This window comes from Malaclemys terrapin, chromosome 4, assembly GCF_027887155.1.
Source record: "Malaclemys terrapin pileata isolate rMalTer1 chromosome 4, rMalTer1.hap1, whole genome shotgun sequence".
NCBI lineage: Eukaryota > Metazoa > Chordata > Testudines > Emydidae > Malaclemys > Malaclemys terrapin.
In genome coordinates this window covers 39,072,716-39,094,295 of record NC_071508.1, presented here as the reverse complement: position 1 = coordinate 39,094,295, position 21,580 = coordinate 39,072,716, and the positions used below count along the sequence as shown (strand labels likewise).

General features: G+C 43.4%; 2 protein-coding genes across 3 annotated transcripts in view; both read left to right on the top strand.

The window, feature by feature from the left end:
• EPS8L2 (EPS8 like 2) overlaps positions 1-3,017 on the top strand; it is a 120,203-nt gene extending 117,186 nt beyond the window's left edge. For both annotated transcript variants that reach the window (XM_054026649.1, XM_054026648.1), the window contains exons 20-21: positions 646-775; positions 1,137-3,017. In XM_054026649.1, coding sequence (XP_053882624.1) covers positions 646-775; positions 1,137-1,208 — 202 coding nt within the window. In that variant the 3' untranslated portion in view covers positions 1,209-3,017. The remainder of the gene's footprint in view (positions 1-645; positions 776-1,136) is intronic.
• Positions 3,018-8,200: 5,183 nt separating this feature from the next.
• Positions 8,201-21,326, top strand: TALDO1 (transaldolase 1). Its single transcript, XM_054027498.1, has 8 exons — positions 8,201-8,408; positions 15,913-16,036; positions 16,878-16,985; positions 17,820-17,951; positions 18,309-18,484; positions 18,665-18,862; positions 20,158-20,303; positions 21,095-21,326. Exons 1-8 carry the CDS (start codon positions 8,312-8,314, stop codon positions 21,125-21,127), a joined length of 1,014 nt encoding a protein of 337 aa, XP_053883473.1. The 5' UTR covers positions 8,201-8,311; the 3' UTR covers positions 21,128-21,326.
• The last annotated feature ends 254 nt before the right edge of the window (positions 21,327-21,580 follow it).

Below are 21,580 nucleotides of genomic sequence, written 5' to 3'. Positions count from 1 at the left end.
CAGCAGAACCCAGTTAGCATCTCCCAGTAGGATCAACCCTAGATGACAGGGTTAGTTCACAGGAAAACACCTTACTGCTGAGAATCCCAAAGGACTTTGCAAAAGTAGTTATTTTACAGATGGGAACACTGGGGCACCGAAAAGCTATGGGCCAGATTTTTAAAGGTTATTTAGATGCATACAGACAGAGAGGCACCTGGTGAGATATTGAAAAAGTTCAGGTGCCTAACTCTATTTAATATCAATAGGAGTTAGTAGCTTAGGCAGTTCTTGAAAATCTCACTAGATCATATCTATATCTTTAGGCACCTAAGTACCTTTAAAAATCTGGCCCCAAGTGACTTGCTCAAGACTGCAGAGAGTCAATATAAGAACTAGGGTTAGAACTGGATCACATGTCTGGGCTGTAATTCCTAAACACCTCTTACCTAGAGATTATAATTAAGTATATAATAACTAAATATGGGCTGCTAACTTTTCATAATAATATTAAATATATATGGAGACAGAGCCTAATCTCGTGTTGACTACTCATTGAGTGGACACTGCCGTAATAGGGTAAACCTTCATAGACGTCTCACTCCATTTTTCTCCTTCTTCTGCCCCATTTGTATCACATGCCTTTCATTACTTGTGTTTTTCTAGGACCGTGGAGCATCTTGGCATACTTACGGGGGCCCAGCTTTTCTCTCTGAATAAGGAGGAATTGAAGAAAGTGTGTCACGAAGGAGCCAGGGTATACAGTAAAATTACAGTGCAAAAATCTCTCCTGGAGGTAAGAAGTTTTCCCACAAAATCCTCTTAGTATGGAACCCAGTAGCACAAAATACTAGCAAGCTGTATTAAACAGGCATTTTAAGAAACACAGTTATATTAACCAAGGTAAGAGGCCTGCTGAACACTCATTTTAGCATAAAAACAATAGAAATCTTGTGAAAACTACAACTTAGAAACACTGGGCCAGATCCTCAGCTGGTGCAAATCAACCTAGTTTAATGGAAAAATCTGGCCTATTAACTTATATCCTATTTCCTTGAAAACAGCTCCACTTTGACAGCATTCTATATCGCTTATTTAGGTTAAGCTGTAAGCCGTTTTTTGAGGTTCAAACTCTTTATGTTTTGTTGCCATTCCAGAAATGCGGAGGGGATTCAGAACTTCAAGAAATTATGAGACGTCGCCAAGAGAGGAGTGATTCTGCTCTTTAAAGTTCTTTCTGCTTTTTTCAACTATTAGTCATAGTAGTGCAGAAAAAGGGAATAACAAGCACCGATCCCCGATCAAAATGAAAGAGACTACAGAGACCATCACCTACCAGTATAATTGCCAGGAAACTGACAATTCCTGGAACACTGTTGAATAGGAGGATACTCATTCACCAATATGCTATCATGCTGGGAGAGAAGTTTTAGTATTGCATGAAATATTATTTTTATATCTATATATTTTATACAGAAATTTTATGTGTATGCAGTCCAGAGCATGAGCAGGATCTGAATTCATGGGATTCTAAATGTAGGAGGCAAGGCTGGATTCAAGTTAAAAAAACCAAAAACAAAAAACACACCCAGAACCTCATAATATACTGCTATATGGCTCTCCATTGATTTGATAAAGCTCTAAAAAGAAGGCTAGAAATAATTCTCCCAACAAAGGACTGCTTGAATGCTTAGAGTTTCTGTACCATAAAGACTAGAGCTTTTTTCCCCCTTGTTTCCTTCTTGTCTGTGGCAGAAACACTAAGCAACAGTATCCTGCGTTTCCCTGTTCATGAAGGCCCAGCAGCAGTTAAGTTTCCTCCCTCTCTTCTACCCCTGCACTCCTCTCAAGCCTTAAAGATTTTAAAACAAGGGCTGGGCCTGTCTGTACCTAAAAATGAAATTACAACAATGTGTAACAGATTTTAGGGTTGGATCACCCTGTTTAAATATATATACAATGCTACTGCTTTCTTTGAGGGGCAGGGAGTGTTTTAATTAAACACTAAAGAGCAGTGAGTAATACCCTGAAATTATTTGAATTTGCCAGTTGGAAAGCAGTGTCCAACTACATTCACCCACACAATGGCTACCAGTGGATGGGGCCTAATGCGACTATGCAGCAGTTTGACTTGGCATTGATCCCGACTGGCAAACCACAGTATTGTCAAACCCAAGACTTCAACAATCAGAAGATAAACCCATAAAACTTACTCCCAATCTGAAACACACAAACACACACACAACCATTCCCTATGCATGCAGCCCTGCGCCCTTCTTTAATAATATAACAATCTGACACAAGTAGTGAACATCTAGGAAATTAAATGGAAGTTGGGATGGCAATTTCATACACAATTAAAAAAATCTTTGGAAAAAAAAGTCTGAAAAATTACTTAATGTAGCAAATACATTTATTAGTACTTTACTTCCTGTTTTTCCTAATGCTGTTAAATATCTAGATTGCACTGACAGGTTTCGAGATTATATATATATAAATGACGAAGACAAGGTCCCTGCCTAAAGTAACATAATCAAGTAATTGTGAAGTGATAATTTCATAACACATTTTTAAAATCAGAACAAGTATAAAATATATTTCCTGAATTTTAGCATGCACAGTGAAATTGGCACGTTTCCAGTCAACAGAACACATACACCTTTTCTTGACTTTTTCACCAGCCTTACAGAGTGGGAAGGACAAATAAATTTACAGGTACTGCTCATTGTCTGAGATGGTAGTAATAAAACTGGAGTAACTTCGATCTGTTCTCTCCTTTATCCACGTTAACTTTGGTTAATGTTAATGGAAATTCTCGCCCTGATCTTGCAAAAACTTACACTAGTGTTTACTTTACACTGAGTTTACACACATTGACTTCAGTGAGAATACACATGCAAAATCCTTTGCAGGAAGGGGGCCCATGCTTGTATATTTAATCAAATACAGAATGATTCTTCATACTGAACTGTATGTACCTGTAAATGGAAGAGTAGCTGCGGGAGTTGGTTTCTATATTAAAGAATACCGATGCATTATTTGTTTTTTGTAAAATGTTTCTAAATGGATGATTTTTTTTTAAATAAAGCCTTAGACAAGGCCATCATTAGCACCAGTGGGGCTAAAATGATGACAGAGCAACAGTTAGAGAAAATCATCAGTGCAGAGAAGGCACTAGATTGTGAGGATAATATTCTTTCCCACATCAGCAGTTACTTACCAAGGTAGCTGGAATTTGAAAAGGGCACTGGTTTGGCTCAGGGAGGAATGAAGGAGATCATTCTTCTGGAGAACCATCAGTTTTTGACTGGGGTAGAGGGAAAGCAAGCATTAATACTGGAAAATGGTAACAGCGGTATAAGGATGGCGGGTTAAATGAATTCTAAAAAAACAAAAATAAACCAAAAGGTGAGCTAAGAAGCATAACACACCATTTTTGTCTTCATGTATAAAGGAAACAAAATCACCCACAATTACAACTATTTGGATTTATATTAGCAGTCTATTCAACAGTTCTGTAAAGAATTGTTGCCAAAGCTGACAGCATCTATTAAAATGCTAAATCACATCATAGGTTTAGTATCCATATGAATGAGCTATGCATCTGATATATTTGTACTGTCTGCAGATAAAAATATAATGTACATGAATGTAATTGAACTAAGGATAAAATGATATAACCATGCACTGTTTAAGATTAATTAAAATAGTTAAATTATAAGTATAATGCTTTCTTGCTCTTAATTGGATATGAGCAAAAACAAGAGAATTTTGGAGCAGATGGTGTTTTTTCAAATGTTTTGTTGCAGCAAGCCTGTTGATGTACAGCAACAGTAGAGCTGTGGGTAGCCTGTTTCTTCTTGTTTGTCAGCAAGTAATGTTCAAAAGTGAGACCATTTCAGCATAATGATAATTCAAAACTAGAAATGGAGCAAAACCTAGTTCTGAAAGAGCCCAAACTCTGGGGGAAAATTAGGATCTGGATCCATACTTCACATTCTCTGATACTTTGAGGGAGGAACCTCTTTCACCTCTGGAGGAGGCAATTTGGAGAGTATAGCTGTATTTGCAAGTGCAGAGCTTCAAATGTACTGCATTTCATACAAGCAGGCTGACGCTAATGATGCCCAAACCTAGAGGAGCACGGCAGCCAGTGGAGGTAGCCCTGTCCTGAGCCTGCAGATTCGGACAAAGAAGCTGTGGTCAATGAGGAGTATAAGTTTCCTACCAATAATCATGAAATTTGAGAATCCCAAAACACTAATGTTTCTTTCACCAATATCATTTTTCTGTCCTGGGAGGTTTATGCAGCGGAGTCTTCTGACACATCAAGCAAATTATGGGAAATCACTGTCACAGCTCTCAGAGATGAGACATTACAAGATAAAATAAAGGGAAAGGTATGATCAAAGTATCTAAGATAGGCTCCATTGCTAAGGCTATGTTTTAATCACGGGTATTTTTTGTAAAAGTCATGGACAGGTCACGGGCAGTAAACAAAAATTCACAGCCCTTGACCTGTCCATGACTTGTACTATATACCCCTAACTAAAACTTGGGTGCTCGGGGGTGTGGGGGGAGAAGAGCCCCGCTGGTGCTAGGGATGGCAGCGCACAGCCCAGGACCCCCACTGCTGCCTGGGGGGAGGGGTTTGGCAGGCTCCCTACCTGGCTCTGCGCGGCTCCCTGGAAGCAGCGATATGTCCCTCGGCTCCTAGGCGGAGGCGTGGCCAGGGGGGCTCCACACGCTGCCCCCACCCAGAGTGCCAGCTCTGCAGCTCCCATTGGCCTGGAACCACAGCCAATGGGAACTGTGGGGGCAGCACCTGCAGGCAGGGACATCCTTACCCATACACAAAGTACGCAGCTGCCTAGGGCACAAGGAAATATGGGGCACCAAATTTCCTGGTGCTCTATGCAGTTGCGTGCTGCTCCAGCCCCTGCTCCACTTCTTCCCCATAACCCCCACCCCTGCTCTGCCCCAGCCCTGCCTATTCCCACCCCTGCTCCCACCCCAGCCACATCCGCACTCCACCCCCTCCCCTGAGGACTGCAGAAGGGGTCCAGCCTGCCCTGCACTCACCGGGCGGTGGGAAGCATAACACACCATTCCCCCCTATCCCCCAAGTCTGCTTCTGCCCCTCCCGCACAGGCTTGGGGCCATCCCACCCCCGGATGGGGGGCTGCGTAGGGCACCAAAATGTCTAGGGACGGCCCTGCCTGCAGGCAGAGGCAGCATGCAGAGCCGTCTGGCCGCGCCTCTGCCTAGGAGCCGAGGGACATGTTGCCGCTTCCGGGGAGCCCGCCCCGAAGTAAGCGCTGCCCGGAGTCCTTGCCCCCTCCTGCGCCCCAACCCCCTGCCCCAACTCTGAGCCCCCTCCCACACCCAAACTCCTGCTGCTACTGGGGGGGCACGATGGCTCCAGACTGCCCCAGCAGCGGCCAGTGCGGCTGGCCCAGGGGCTGCCTGAGCTGCTCAGGAGACCCCGAGCCAGCCGCTGCAGAAGTCACAGTGGTCACGGAAAGTCACGGAATCCGTTACTTCCATGACAGACTCGCAGCCTTAAGCATAGCCAGTGTGTTTTGCCTGTTCAAAGGCCAGTCGACAGGCTGAGGTACATTCTCAACACCCTTTTCTATTAAACTATTCAAGCAGCACAGCACTGTGAACAGGTCCTTTAATCATCTAATAGAGAGTAGCAACATATCTAAAAATGGAGGAGTTTTGTTAAAATTAGTGGGCACACTGACGCTAAGAATAGCTGCCACTTTGTTTGGAGGGGTGCAAAACCCCCAAAGTGGTCCAGTGCACAGGACCAAGAGATCCACAAGGAGGGCAAATACATCCCTGCCAATAGCTGGGAGGATGGGGGAGGGGGGAAAATGAGCATGTTGACACAGCTCCTTTAATGTCTTTGTCCAGCATGTACAGCCTGAATCTTGCTTCACAGGTACTAAACAAATGAATGCAGCCCACATACATCAGACCAAAAGCAATCCTACACTTGCCTCCTTGTTCAATATGCAGCCTGCTCCAGCGGGGGGGGGGAGTGATAGCAACTACATCTGCATCATGGCGATGCTCCAAACCCCCAGAGCCAGACAGAAAGGGCCAGCTGTAAAAGGGGCAGATACCTTAAACAGGCCTTCCCTACAATCTGCCTCCTTTCACCATGCCAGCTCACTCTCTGCCTGAAGTTACCAAACACACAGGAGCACTCAATTAATTGCCAAATGCAACTTCACCTGTTATTAACAGCATAGTAACTCTGGGTCCTTTGATAGATCTTTATTCTTTCCTCATATATCCCCTCAAGCATTAGCTACCCACTACCCGCTAACATGGGCGTACCAGCTTTCTCCCATCAACAGGGTGGGGGGTGCTAGCTTCCCCAACGAAGGGGTATCTTGTCCTGTCCCATAAAAGGGCATCCAACCACCCTGGTGCCAGGGAAGGGAGGAGCACCACCTTTCCCTCCACATCAATGGGAAGCCAAATTCCCCATTCCTCTATGGAGAGGAGCATCTGCTTTCATCTCAATAAAACAGAGAGGGTTTGTACAGGAGCGGCGCCAGGGTTTTTTGGCACCCTAGGCAGGGGTCCTTCCACACTCCCGGTCTTCGGGGCACTTCGGCGGCAGGTCCCGGAGCGAGTGAAGGACCCGCTGCAGAATTGCCGCCGAAGACCCAGAGCGCGGAAGGACCCCCCGCCGCCAAATTGCCGCCAAGGGCGGCAAAATGCCACCCCCCCCAAATCTTGGCACCCTAGGCAACCGCCTAGGTCGCCTAAATGGAAGTGCCGGCCCTGGGTTTGTAACACTCATCACCACCTGCCTTTAGTGTGAGAAAGTCTTGTCAGTGACTGTGGTGGATCACCTTCCTGAAACCACCAGCCTCTGGCAGTACAAGCAGTGCCTTTCAGGCCTCCCTCTTGCTGTACAGGTAGCGATAAGTACAGCCCCAAGTCCTTGGAGCATTCCTGGCAGTGTCCAGCCCCTTATCCACTGAACACTCACAAAATTGCCAGGCCTGCTATTCCCAAACGAACGGCAGTGCACACCAGTTTGTAAGATTCAACTCAGGATCAGCACTTTGCTTAACACCACAGCACAGAGATATATTTATAATGAAAACAAGAATAAGTTTATTGTCAAAGAACAGAGATCCAAGTGATTGTAAGAATATTGGAAACAAATGGTTACCTATAAAACAAAATCATAACACACTTTCTAGAGACTAACCTTGACTAACAAACTATCCTCCTGTCTAAAGGATCTGATTTCACGCAGAGTTCTTTCCAAAATTTTCTGCCAACACTGGTTGACACCCCTCTTTCATGAAGTAAACATATGGTTTACTTCCTAGATCCGTGGGTTTCAACCTTTTTTCATTTGCAGACCCCCTAAAAATGTCTAATGGAGGTGCAGAACCTGTTGAAAATCTTAGGTATAGACTGCGGGGTCCACAGGTTAAAAACCAGTGTCGTAGGTGAAGGATGCCAGGGTGTCTTCTTTGTCCCCCAACTACATGAAACCTTTGATGCGCATCTCAAGCTAGGGTTCCCTCCCCACTGGTTAGTTCTTCCTGTTACTGTTTCCTCTTTGAAGTTTCCACAACCCTTCCTTAGCATCCAGTTCAGGCTGGTGAGCAGAGCCCCATTGTGAAACACACAATCCTGAAATTCCACGCCAAGAGCCAGCCAGGTGAACCTTCCTGGTCTGGGGAAAACAGGTTTTCTGTCAGTTCCTGCTGACCGGGACCTAGCCAGAGCCCGTAACAAGGTAACTTCCAGGGCAGCTACGTAACTGCTCACGCACCAGCCGCAGCCCCAGCAGAGGCAGTGTCACACTCGTCACTTACGGGAGGACTCACGTGACACCCTCGGGCACAGGCCAGACCCTGGAGAGCCCTGCGCGCCCTTGTGACCTGCTACCTCCTCCCCTGGGGGGAGGAGTGTCTCTCCTCTCGCCCCGCCCCCGTCTGATAAGGTGATCCATCACCATGCTCATGCTCAGGAGTCTCCAGGATGTACTAACCCTCACGCGCCACCTACTCACCCAATCAGATGCCTTCTTCCCTCCCCCGTCCTGATTGGCTAGTTCCCTCTCGCCTCGCTGTTGATTGGCTATCGCCTCCTCCCCCCACGGTCGTGAATGGCTGTCATGGCGGGGGCGCGCGCGTCGCCGCTTCTGCCCTCCGCGGCGGTCTCGCGCCTCGTGAGCCCCGCCTCCTCCCCCTGGCGCTACTGTTGGACGTCGGCTGCGGCGAGCGCGCGCTGGGTGGCCTTTCGGCAGGTATATAAAGGGTCTCTGGGCCGGCGCCCCTAACAGATTATGTCAGTGTCCCCCGTAAAGCGGCCGAAGATGGAGTCGACGCTGGAGCAGCTCAAGCAGCACACCACGGTGGTGGCGGACACCGGCGACTTCCATGGTGAGATCGCACGCCGCCCTCGCGAGGCATGAGGGGCTCGTTACCCCCATTAGGATGGGGCGGTCCCAGTCCACCATGGCTGATTTCCACCCCCACCCCCCACTTACAGGGACAGTGGGCGCGTCCGCCCCCCACACGCGGGAGGGTGGGGGAGGGGAGCCCGGAATTCTGGCGGGCTCGGCTCTGGCGTGGCGGGAGGCCTGGCGGGAAGGCGGCTGCTCCAGGGGTCTGAGCAGGACGTGCGCGCTCCCCGGCTCGCTGTAACCCCTGGGTGCCGCCGCCCCTCCCGAGGCAGGCGGTTGGGGGCCTGGTCCTTCCTCTGCGGCCGCGGGAGGGTGCGCGCCCGTTCTGCAAGGGCCAAGTCCTCCGGCTCGTTCCCTCCCCCGTGCCCAGGGCAGGGGGGTGGGGCTGCTGCCTCTGCCTCACCTGACCCAGCTCGTGGGGGTCTCAGTATGAAGTGGGGTTGGGGGCGCAGCAGCAGGGCAGGGATACCTCACGCGGGGGGAGAGGGGGGTCTGGCAGGCAGGTGGGGGCCTTGTTTGCTTTAACTGGTACCCCTTGTAAGGGGAAGTGAGGTCTGGCCACTTACTACTACTATCCCCTTCCTTGCATCCACTTCCTGTTTGGCAAAGTGTAACCATCCGATTGAGCTTTGGGGTCTTAGTGACTATGGGAAACACTGATCCCACCCATCAACAGCTTCACTTGTCAAGTGAGTAAAAAATAAATGGAACACTGAACTTTCACTGTAGGAGATAGCGTGTAGTGAGAATGAAGTATTGAGTGGGAATTATTCATTCCCTGATGGAAGGGAAGACTTAGATAGGCTATGTCTACACTACTACTTATGTCAGCAAATATCCCACCTCCCTGAGCAACATAAGCTACACCTGCATAAGTGATAGTGTGCACAGTGCTGTGTCAGTGAGAACTGCTACCCTTGGCATAGCTACTACTGCTACTCTTTGTGGGTGGATTAATTTTGTCACTGGGAGCAGCTACACAAGAGATCTTACAGTACTGGTACAGCAGTGCCACCGGGAGCTCTCTATAGTAGATCTAATCTAAGGTGTAATGTGCTTGGAGAACATAACCTTGTAATAAAAGAAACCCCTTTGTTAAACTTGGCTAAGAGTTCTTTGCCTAAAGCTGTTTTGTCACTTGTATGCTGTTATGAAAGACTGAAATGTCCCAGTTGCTTAATGTGTGATGGGTGGTGAGTTTGCAGATGAAGAGAGGATAAGAGCCTTCTGCAAATTGTGGTCAGTCTTGCAGGACACAGTGGGATCCTATGGTTTATGGCAGTGCAATTTGCTAGTACAGAGAAGAGTTGGACTCAACACAAGAACACTGAACAAAACTATATAAAGCATCAGGAACTGAAAAGACCTCACAACAGGAGAAGGGCCTTTACCACAATACCAGCCTAGTAGCTGGAATCACACATGCATAATACCATCTTTTCTACACACTTCCTTTGTGACTCACTTGGCAAGTCAGCCTTCCTATGATTCAGCTGCTTCACATATAAAATGAGGGTAATATCTGCCTCATGCTGATAATTAGTTTTGTAAAATAACTCTGGCTCTCTGGATGGAAGTAACTGTAGAAATCCAAAGTAGTAATATGAAATGGTTAGCCATGCATGTGTGGGTACAGGTGTGTTACTGGAAATGTGACCTCACTGCAATAACCTGTGTAATGCATCTATAAACAGATGTCATAAGTATGACCTACGAGCACTGACTTTTGAACTGGGATCTTGAAAAGTTGTTTGCATTATTAAAATGTAAGGGTGGTTGTTTAATAATGTATTAAACTATTGAAGCTCTACTCTTCTAGTTACTGTTAGCTACACTCAAGAGATCTGGTGATGTCTTTAAATTGATAATGGAAACAAGTGAAGGGCTCTGAGCTAGCATTTATTACCATTAACAAGTAGTTAATTTTTATATGTACCATAAATCTTGTTTAAATTATCTGTTTGGGAAACTAATGGCCCTTGGTACTTAACACCCTGATTCTGATTCAAATATTTCATCCTGATCAAATCAAGGTTTGGTAAATTAATTGGAAATATTATAAAAATTATAAATAGATTTATAAACCTAAGGCTTATTTTTACAAGACTGGTCTTCATTTCTCTTCAAAAGCTGTTAAATTTTACTCAGCTGGTTTTGATTTTTTTAATAGCTTCCTGTATAATTTTTTTCATGGTGAAGCAAAACAGTTAAGAGGCAGAGAGGAGTTAATGTAAGAGGAATTTTGTTTACTTTAGCATGAAAATAAGTAAGCATTCTTGTTCCTTAATTTAAAAAGGGTGGGGTAGATATTTTCTGTACAAGAGAGATCTTAAACACAAATGACTTTATACAGTACTCTTTAAATCCTGTAGCAATATAGTGTACTCAGTACATTTAAAATTGAAGATTTGCTTCACCAACTTCAGTGAACTACATACGCTCCCGGGGTTACACAAGATCTGACTTACGCAAATTCGCACTTATGGAAAAAGTTCCATAAGCCAGAAATAGGATTTTCAAGTTGCGGAAATTTGTGTAACATACAGGTATACGTTTCCGACTACGCAAAATTTCAGTTACACAAGGCTTTCCGGAATGGAACAATTGCATAAGTTGGGGGGTGTCTGAATATGCAGGCTTAGTTGACTTAGTCTTGAATCATGTTTTAGTTTTGTGTCCAAAGGCCTTTAGTACTGAGTCTCATATTTAATGACTTCTATTAAGACCAAGAGTATAGTACAGTAGTTTTGGTACAGTACTTGAGTTTCATCTAAGATCCAGGAAAAAGTAGGGAACAAGTAATTGGTGGGGTTCAGTATTGGTGACCCAAAGTCAAAAAGACAAAGTAAAAATACACATTAAATGAGTATTTTGAAGGCATTAGAGTAGGTTATACAAACCTATTAACTCCTCATATCAGGTGCTGGCTTTTGAGCATCTTAATTGACCCCAAGAGTACACCTTGTGAGGTAGAGAGGACCATAGGGCAAAAGAATATAGCAAGAGCAGCCATAGCAAGGTTCCTGCAGCATGAACTCAGTAGTCCTGAAGGTAGCTGAGAGAGCAGACCTTGCTGATGGGAATGGTTACTAAAAGTAAGTAAATACAAGCAGTGAACAGTGGGTACAAATATCAGCAGGGAGCAGTAGAGGTTTAAGTGGAACAGGCTCATAAGAATTTTCAGGGGAAGGCAACTACTGTGGAAACCACAGGGATTTTAAGGGAGAATTTCTCAGGCTCTGATTTGCCCAGGACTCAAGTCCGTATTCTGATCCCTGGGCAGAGGTGATCATCAAGAGCCACATGAGATCTTTAACTCCCCCATAATCTTGGTTTTGTCTAATTGGACAAGAAACTTTAATGCATGTAAAATTTTGAACCAACTTGTTTTTTATACAAGCCACAGTCCTCACAGGACATGTCTAGGTGCTATGGGGACAAAGGGATTAACTCTCCTGAGCACTGGCTACCTCCTTGGGACTTTCAAGTCAGTCTCATAACTTTTTTTGTACAAAGAAAAATTAGTTCTTACAATGGTGCTGTGTTCTGAACCCAGATCTAACCCATATATTTTGTTAATACATGAATAATTTATCTGCTGATTTCTGAATCTTCAGCACTATCAAGTATGGCTAGTGGTGGCCATTAACAGAACTTCTAGAATCTAAATGTCTGAGGGTATGGGAATTTAAAACATTGACTCTGTAGCCTTGTGTGACGTTGTGCAGTCTATATGGTTTTATAAAAATATAAGTGAATATAATGTAACTGGGATATGCTTCATGCAAAAGGTCTCTTGTAAGGTATCATTACAAAGCTCATAATCTACTGAGTGTGATCATCCTATTTGTAGAAATGTACCACTCTTGTATCCAAAACTAGAAATATAAAACATAACTCTGAGGGCCTATTGTAATTATGTAAAGTGTGGGCCATTAAGGGTGGCTTGGAATCTTGATGACTCCCATTGTCTGCAGATGGCTGTATTTACCTGTGAGTCTTCCTGTATATGTGTGTGCTGGCAAGTGAGTAATGAAGTCTTGCAGTGACATGTGATCATGTCACCTGAATGGGAATCCATCTTTAACCTGGTGCTTTTCCAGTGAGGGGGGGTGGAAACCCAGAGGGACAAAGGGTTCCTGCCTTATGCAAAAGATATATAAAGGGATGGAAGAGAACAAGGGGGGAGAGGAGCCATCATGAAGAATCCCCTAGCTATCACCTGAGCTGCAACAAGAGCTGTACCAGGGGAAATAATTGTGCCCAGGCCTGGAAGGTGTCCAGTCTGAGAAACTTACTGAAGCATCTCTGAGGGTGAGATTATCTGTATTTAGCTTGATTAGATATAGATTTGCACATTTTATTTTGCTTGGTGACTTACTTTGTTCTGTCTGTTACTACTTTGAACCACTTAAATCCTACTGTCTGTATTTAATAAAATCACTTTTTATTTAGTAATTTAGTCAGAATATGTATTAATACCTGAGGGAGCAAACTGCTGTGCATATCTCTCTATCAGTGTTATAGAGGGCAAACAATTTGAGTTTGCCCTGCATAAGCTTTATGCAGGGTAAAACGGATTTATCTGAGTTTAGACCCCATTGGGAGTTGGGCATCTGAGTGCTAAAGACAAACACACTACTGTGAGGTTTTTTTTTTCAGGTAAACTTGCAGCTTTGGGACAAGTGATTCAGACCCTGGGTCTGTGTCTGGAGCCAGACAGGAGTGCCTGGCTCAGCAAGACAGGGTGCTGGAGTCCTGAGCTGGCAGGGAAAACAGAAGCAGGGGTAGTCTTTGCACATTGGGTGGCAGCTCCCAAGGGGGTTTCTGTGATCCAACCCGTCACACCTTGTCTACAGTATGAAATACCTTATCTGTTGTCAGCAACAGGTGCTGAGCACTGTCTAGCTGTAAGTTTTAACCATGCACTTTAAAACCATTCTGAACATAGTTTGTCCTTGGCTACATCTGTGGTTAGTGCTTGGTACTGGTTCAGCTGCAGCTGTTGACACCAGTCGCCAGCAGTGTGGTTTTTTTTCCCCAAGTGTTGATAAATATTTATTGCACTATATAGTAGGGAAAATTTCTGGTCTTAGGCCTTGGCTACACTTGCAAGTTACAGCGCTGTAAAGCCTCCCCCAGTGCTGTAACTCACTCCCCATCCACACTGGCAGGGCACTTGCAGCGCTGTATCTCCCTGGGTACACCGTTGCAGGTACTCCACATCTCCGAGGAATAACAGCTGCAGCGGAGTGGCTACGACTCACAGGTGTGAGTGTAAACGCTTGCAGCGCTGTACTAATCACCTTGTCAAGTGGCCAATCCTCTCCATTGTTGTGACCAGCTGCAGGAATGCGGAAGTGCTGGTTTCAAAACTCATACTGCAGAGAAAAACAAACAATGTGCAGCTTGCTTTGAGTAAGTAAACGAATGAGCAGGGGGCCGGGAGTTTGGAACTTGGAAAATAGAGAGCTGACATGCTCCAAAAAGCACTCTCTCCTCCCCCCCCCCACTCCCTGTCACAATCCACCCCACCCCCGTTTTGAAAAGCACGTTGCAGCCACATGAATGCTGGGATAGCTGCCTATAATGCACCATTCCCAACACAGCTGCAAATGTTACAAGTGTGGCCACACCACTGCGCTGGCAGCTGTCAGTGTGGACAGACTGCAGCGCTTTTCCCTACTCAGCTGTACGAAGACAGGTTTACCTCACAGTGCTGTACAGCTGCAAGCGTAGCCAAGGCCTAAGGAGCAAAGGACCATTCTAGTCCTGACCACCTGTGTGCTTCCACTGAAACATTGGGCCAGGTGCCTCTTGTCTCCATCTGCAGAAAAGCAATGTTCCCAGCAAAAGCAAAGAACACCTGATAAATTATGAAACTGTTAGTTTCAGTCTGCTGCTCTTGTTGGTGTGGCAGTATGGGCCAGAGCAGCATGTACTACTTCTATACAATTCTCCAGCCAGTCAACATTAAACAGATGCTGTAGCAGTGAGCAGGATTCAGAATCCCCATTTAAACCTTTGCTGAAAACTTGTTCTGGAAGGCTGAAATGTAGCCCCATATTATAGGGAGTGAACTTTTGAACTCTACCTTCAACTGTGTTGACAACATAATTAGTGACTGGAAAGTGCCAAATGACACTCCTTCTAGAGGGAGGGATACTGTAAAAGTCAGTCCTTCTCATATACCCAGATGACATGTCAGAAGTGTCATACATTTGCTTTTAATCTTTAGCATAACTGAGTTTTGCAGACTTCAGTAACTGAAGAGAATAAACGAGCTTTATCAGTATTTACCCATCTTGGCGTTGCATTGTGTTGTCAGATAAAACATGGAGGAAGAATGAAAAACTGGAAAAAATAAGATATCTGAAGGACCTATGTGTAAGATGAACATGTACAGAGAACCAAGATCTTTACTTAAAGGAAGCTGCTAGGAAAGTGTAGCTTTCTGTATAATGTTTCTGAACATTATCTTTAGAAATTAAGTAGAATTTTCTGAAATGAAATTTTCCTCCTGGAATGCAAAATGTTTAGAAAAATGAATTGGTAACTTTTCATAATTTTGACATTTAGCTCTTTCAAGATACCTTATGTCCTCTACAGTGACCTCTGCTTATAAAGCTATTTGCTGAGTCAAACATTGCACGCCAGACTGTTCAGCTACTCAGGCATGTTAGAACCAGACAGTGTACAGTGAGAACCACTTTGTGGTAAACATAGTGTCATCTAAAACAGGGGTTTGCAACCTTTTTCTTTGAGGGGCCCCCCAACATGCTATTAAACTTCATGGCCCACCTGTGTTGTCATAACAGGTTTTCGACATATAAAAGCCAGGGACAGCATTAGGGGGTAGCCAGCAGGCCAATTGCCTGGGGTTGTCATGCCACAGAAGCCCTGCAAAGCTACATTGCTCAGGCTTTGGCTTCTGCCTTGGGTGGTGGGGCTCAGGGCCCAGGTTTCAATCCCATGCTTTGTCTTTCTGCCCTGGGCCCCAGTGAGTCTAATGCTGGCCCTGCTTGGCAGCCCCCCGAAACCTGCTTGCGGCAGTGATGGACACAATAAGGACCTAGATAAGATAGATGAGTGACTTCTACAGTGTCTTGACCAATGGTTTGTTACTCTTTGGAAACAGTAGAGCTTAAGTCCTAAATAAACCTTGCTTGATCTTGTCACTATAGCTTTCAGTCACTGCTTTGTACAGTGGTTCTCAAACTTTTTGTATTGTGACCCCTTTCACACTGCAAGCCTGAGTGACCCCCTGAGTTTGAAACCCTCTGGCATAGTCCCTTTTGGCACCATTCCCCAGACTTGCAGGCAGCCTCTTAACTGCACCATTCCTGCCTCAAGAAAACACTTAAGCAATAAAATCTATATCAGAGTTAAGAGGCATGTTAACTGATCCTACAGTAGTAGGATAATACTTGATTGGTCAGGCTGGATAACCTGTTTTAAACTAGCAATCTTGATTTTTGTAGCAATTGATCAGTACAAGCCTCTGGATGCCACTACAAACCCATCCTTGATACTAGCTGCTGCTCAAATGTCAGCTTACCAGGAATTAGTAGAGGATGCTATTGAATATGGAAAAAAACTTGGTGGGTAAGTAAGACCATTAATTTAACTAAGCTTACAATTATGACAGCTGATGCCTTCTGTAACTATTTGCAGTAGCAGCCATAGTGTTTGGCCTTTTATAACCTAAGCGCAAACATGAGTTTTGCTCCTTAGAACTTGCAGACTAGAAGACTAGCTAACAGTGTGGGTGAAGGGATTCAGCATACAAATCAGCAAAGATGGTGACAGGCTACATGTGATAGGTGTATAATCCAGTGTGAGGTTTCGTCCTCAGTACTGTAACTACTCTCCCCAGTGAGTAGTTTCTGGAAAGCATTATGGGTGTATCTACCTAGCAAAGAAGAATCCATGGCTTGTCTGTGCCAGCTGACTCTGGCTCATAAGGCTCTGGTTATGGAGTTGTTTCATTGCTGTGTAGACTTCTAGGCTCAGGCTGGAGCCCAGGGGCTCCAGGAACCTGAAAGTTGAGGGAGACTCACAGGGTCCTGAAGACCAGGCTCCAGCCTGAGCCCAGAAGCCTACATAGCAATGAAACAGCCCTGTAGTGTGAGCCTGTTGGCTGGTACAGGTCAGCCGTGGGTGTCTAGATGCTGTGTAGACGTACCCTGTGAAGCGAAGTGAGTCTTCATTCTAATTGAAATCCCTTTTGAAGTAGCTTTGTGGGCTTGCTCAGGGAAAGCATCATGAAAGAAAGCACAGATATATTTATGGGAGAAACAAATGGGACAAAAGACCAGAGTGGATAAATAGAGAATGGGAGAATTACTCTGATTTAAAGGCTTGAACTGTATGTGGAGGGAGCCAAAGATTTAGGATACTAGCTGCAGTCTCCCACATTTCACTAATTAAATTTTCATTCTTTTAGGTCAGAAGATGAACAGGTCCAAAATGCAAGTGACAAACTTTTTGTGTTGTTTGGGGCAGAAATACTGAAGAGGATACCAGGTCGTGTGTCCACAGAAGTAGATGCAAGGTTTGGCTTTTTCTGAACCAGAGCAAGATTTGTATGCATCTTGTATGCAATTTGTAACCAAGGTGTTCTTAATCTGCTGATCTCGTAACAGTGAAATGTTCAGAGTTTAAATTACTACCTTTTCTGTTTAATTGAACTGTGAAGTCACAATTTGCCTATCTAGGTTTTTACTGCATGCTAGACAAAACTAAGTGTGAATTAGGGATAATCTTCAAGGCAGTTGTAAATAGGGTTCACCTTCAGCATAGCTAAGGCACGGATCACATTCTCAGTCTATCCACCATTCTTCTTGGACTCAAAGAAATTCAAGCATCCAATTTACTTGATTTAAATGCAAGAGTTGAGTTGGGTTTCTTTTCTTTACCCTTCTCCCACCAAAACTTACAAAATGGTACGCTATGGCTTTTGTTTTAACATGCACATGGGGTAAGGCCTGTTAACTTCCTTGATTCTTTTCTACTTTTTCAGCATCTAAATTCTTTATTAAAATTAAAGCAATAACTTTTAATTTTCCCTGAGAAACATCCTTGGTTTTTTTGAGCTCTGGGCCCACTTAATCCTAGAGAATGTTTTACAGTTTTGGTCACTTTCTAACTACAGCCCCAAATAGAAAAGCTATTTATTGGGAGTTAAATTTTAATATACGAGGCAGGATAGTTCTTCTGGTTATTATGGCTAAATTAGAGACACTCTAATAGCCACTGTCTCTCCATGTAAGAGCATGCATCACTGGCTACCATTATCTGTTGGTGGAAGCTAGAAAAAGATGGATCTGGGATAGACACAAGACAACAAATGTTTGTAACTTGGATCAATGTCTTTCTTGTTTCAAAGGTTGTCCTTTGATAAGGAAGGAATGATTAACAGAGCTAAGCGCCTCATTGACCTTTATAAGGAAGCAGGAATTGGTAAAGATCGCATTCTCATAAAACTGTCATCAACGTGGGAGGGGATTCAGGCAGGCAAGTAAGTGTCTGTAGCTGGTATTTATTTTAATTTATGCTTCTAACGGCTGGTCCTGTAAATTTAAAAAAATCCTATCAGTGTGTTGGCTGTTTTGAGAACCATGCACCAGTAAATTCAGTTAGTGGGGTTAAATCTAACACGAGCAAGAATTTTTTTATTCGTGGGACAAATATACTCATTCTATGCTAGATCATTGCTTTAGAGCTCAGTAACATGTTATAGGTCAGTAATTAACTGACACTTAACTTTATCAAGTTAAACTAATTATTTGATTGTTGATTGAATAGAGGGGGAGGACAGACTCCATTCTAAGATGACCCCCTTTTTTTTTTTTTTTTTTTTTTTTTTTTTTTGCAGGGTTCTGGAAGAGGAGTATGGGATCCATTGCAACATGACCTTACTCTTCTCCTTTGCTCAGGCAGTGGCCTGTGCTGAAGCTGGGGTCACACTAATTTCCCCATTTGTAGGGCGTATCCTGGATTGGCATGTTGCAAACACAGACAAGAAGACTTATGAGCCCTCAGAGGACCCAGGTAAGCTTGCCTCTGAATGCAATTGGAAAAAGTTCACTACAAACTACAAGTTACATTTTTAAATCTTCTCTTATGAACGCTCCTAGAAAATACAGTATTGGGTAATAAAAGGTCTCTGATTTAAGAATCTTTGCATTTTAAAACTCATTGTCTTGAAAATCACCAGTGTTTTCTTCATAGGGGTGAAGAGTGTCACTAAAATCTATAATTACTACAAAAAGTTTGGCTACAAAACTATTGTGATGGGTGCTTCATTCCGAAACACTGGTGAGATTAAAGCACTGACAGGCTGTGACTATCTTACCATTTCACCTAAGCTTCTGGGAGAGCTCAGTAAAGAGAACACCAAGTTAACTCCCACACTCAGTGCTAAAGATGGTAAGTCAGTTTTCTTTCCTTGTATAATACAGACTTGTTCCATAATCCCGAGACTCCTCTTTACTACTGAACATAGCTGATATATGGAAGAAGCCAGCTCTGGCAAGTGGTAGTACATAGCTTCAGCTTAAACTTAATGCTTCTTGCCTCCATCCGAACTTTTTTTAAAGGGGTAAGTCTTGACTGATCTACAGTAACTGCCTTGTACTGTCTTCATGACCACAGTGGCCATCAGCAGTCCTTGTGGCACTGCTGTTGAGGGAATCCAGTCTTTTTTTCCACACCTTTGATCTAGTATATAGCCATTTATATTCAGTTTACTTAATATCTTGGGTCCTTTTGAGTGCATTAGCCAGTAACTACCCCAGATTCAAGTCAAGATGACAGATCCAGTTTAAACAGTGGTACTTCTATAAAATAAAAATTGGTGGGGTGGGAGGGAGAAACCACCTCTAATTTGTATCCTGGGACTTGCTCTAAGGATTTTGTAAAGACTGTCAAACTTGGTTTAAGACTAATTTTGCAAGAATGGAAGTCATCTGAAGGACTTCAAATAAGGCTAGAAAAGATTATATGCCTATACAACAGTCAACATTTGAAACAAGAGTTTTTAAAAACTGATCTTTTTTTGAAATGGTACTAAAAAGTGTTGCAACTTATTTGGTTTAGCAATATTTTGCTGTGGTGGTTCTTGCATGTGGTCCTAGGAGCTGTACCACTTTTGTTTTTCCTTCCTCTTAGCTTTATAAACAAATGTTAAATTACAAAATTCAAGCTGGGAATTGTGCACAGCTGCAATCATGAGCTCTACTAAAGGCTCTAAGCAGTGGGCAGGCTTGTTATCAATTGAGCTTTTGTTAGCAATCTGCTGAATAACTGGAACCAATTGTTTGCTTGAGTCCTTGCTCACTTCCACAATGTCTTGTGTAATATTTTTGTACAGTGGGCTGAAAGTTTAGTGCCATTAGGAGCCAGATACAAACATGATAAACATGAATGCCCTAGCCTAAAATTTAGACTAGCAGGATAACTTCCCCTAAGATAGGAGTTCAGAATCAACAATATCTGATTTACTCCCCAAAAATGTGGTCACACAGTAAGTGTGACCACCTTGTCTGCAGTGTTTGGAAAACATTTTCAAACTTCAGCTAATGGGGGTGGGGGGTGGGAGGAGACCTACATCAGGGAGCTTAAGGAGCATTTTATTTTTGGATAGCAATCTTGTATTTGAATTGAAGGATTTTGCCTTTTGAGAGAATCTCTAAGATGTTCTGTTACAACTCCTTTTTGTATAGCTCAGACATCTAACCTTGAGAAGATTCACATGGATGAGAAGACATTCCGCTGGGAACATAATGAAGACCAAATGGCTGTGGAGAAATTATCAGATGGGATCAGAAAATTTGCTGCTGATGCAGTTAAATTGGAGAGAATGTTGAAGGTAATTCAGCATAGAATTCAGCAACTTTTATATGCCCCTTTTCCAGACCCCTCAGAATGACACCAGCTGACCCACTAGTGAGGTGTGATGCTGTCTTGATTTTTTTTTTTAAAGCAGTGTTTATTTTGTATACAAACCATGCAAATTGTGATAAGTATTAGGTCACCATTCCTATGTGCAAAGACACTTAGCATATGAAACACATACTGGGTGTCTTCATTCCAATGTATATGTAATTGTCTTGATACCTCCTGTGAGCACTGACTAATGCAAGATGTAAAGCAACATGAATGTTCCAAGTGCACTGCAGTATTTAGACTGCACTACAGCTAGACGTGTGTCAGCAGGTGACATTTTGAGGAGCTTGTATGGCTGTCAAATTCCTGACATAGAATCTGAAAATTAAGTTTCCACCTCAAATCAGTAATATTCTATAGCCGTATTGGTGTCTGAGGCACACTAAAATTCAGTACTTCCATAGTGATTAGGTCTAACTTTGGCAGTAAAACACTTATGATTTACAGGATGCATGGGGAGGGGGGGAATTGAATAAGGTCCATTTTTATATAGTCAACTATTTTAAAATGCCAGTTGAAATAATTAGGTGAATTAATAGCATCTTGACTGTACTAAATCTGCATGTATATTTTTAATAGCAGTTGTAGACACTGCTCACGTTGACTGCATAATGACTATTGTACTGGCTTAGTCTGGTGTCAAAGCACTGCAGTGTCCAGACTTCTCTAGGACTCTATTGGAAATGCTAACTGCAGATTATTCTTTTTTCCTAGGAACGAATGTTCAGTACTAAAAATGGAAAGTAGACAAACCAAAGTTCCTGCTGGATTGTGGAGGCTGAATGAGTGGGATTATTAAAAATGGATGTACAAATATCTACATGTAAAGTCTTATGCTATGTATGGAGAGTTTTCTGTATTCCATGCTTTTTTATCAATTTGCAAAGGGACAAGAGTTTCAATTTGTAGCAATTTTGGCAATGTATTAAAATAGTTTCTGTGTAAAGAGTTTCACTATTGTGCATTTGTTTACATCAATATTTGCATATTGCTGTACTCCTTGCCACTTATTTTCAATTTAATTCTAGTGAAAGTGAGTGGTTTAACTACTTGTTGAGAACTATATTTTTAAACCCTTAAATGTACCTCCAGATGATCCTAGGGAAACAAAGTATTTTATCCTTGAGGTACTTACACAGCTTCCAAAACCACAGTACATATGAGAGTGCCTTTCCAGTAAAATAACTAATCAAACTTACT

Excerpts from the sequence above, each read along its gene's own strand:
- TALDO1 (XM_054027498.1), top strand. The coding sequence starts at position 8,312 with ATGTCAGTGTCCCCCGTAAAGCGGCCGAAGATGGAGTCGACGCTGGAG. Across the intron at positions 18,485-18,664 it reads TGAGCCCTCAGAGGACCCAG|GGGTGAAGAGTGTCACTAAA; the intron begins GTAAGCTTGCCT and ends TTTTCTTCATAG. Across the intron at positions 20,304-21,094 it reads AATTGGAGAGAATGTTGAAG|GAACGAATGTTCAGTACTAA; the intron begins GTAATTCAGCAT and ends CTTTTTTCCTAG.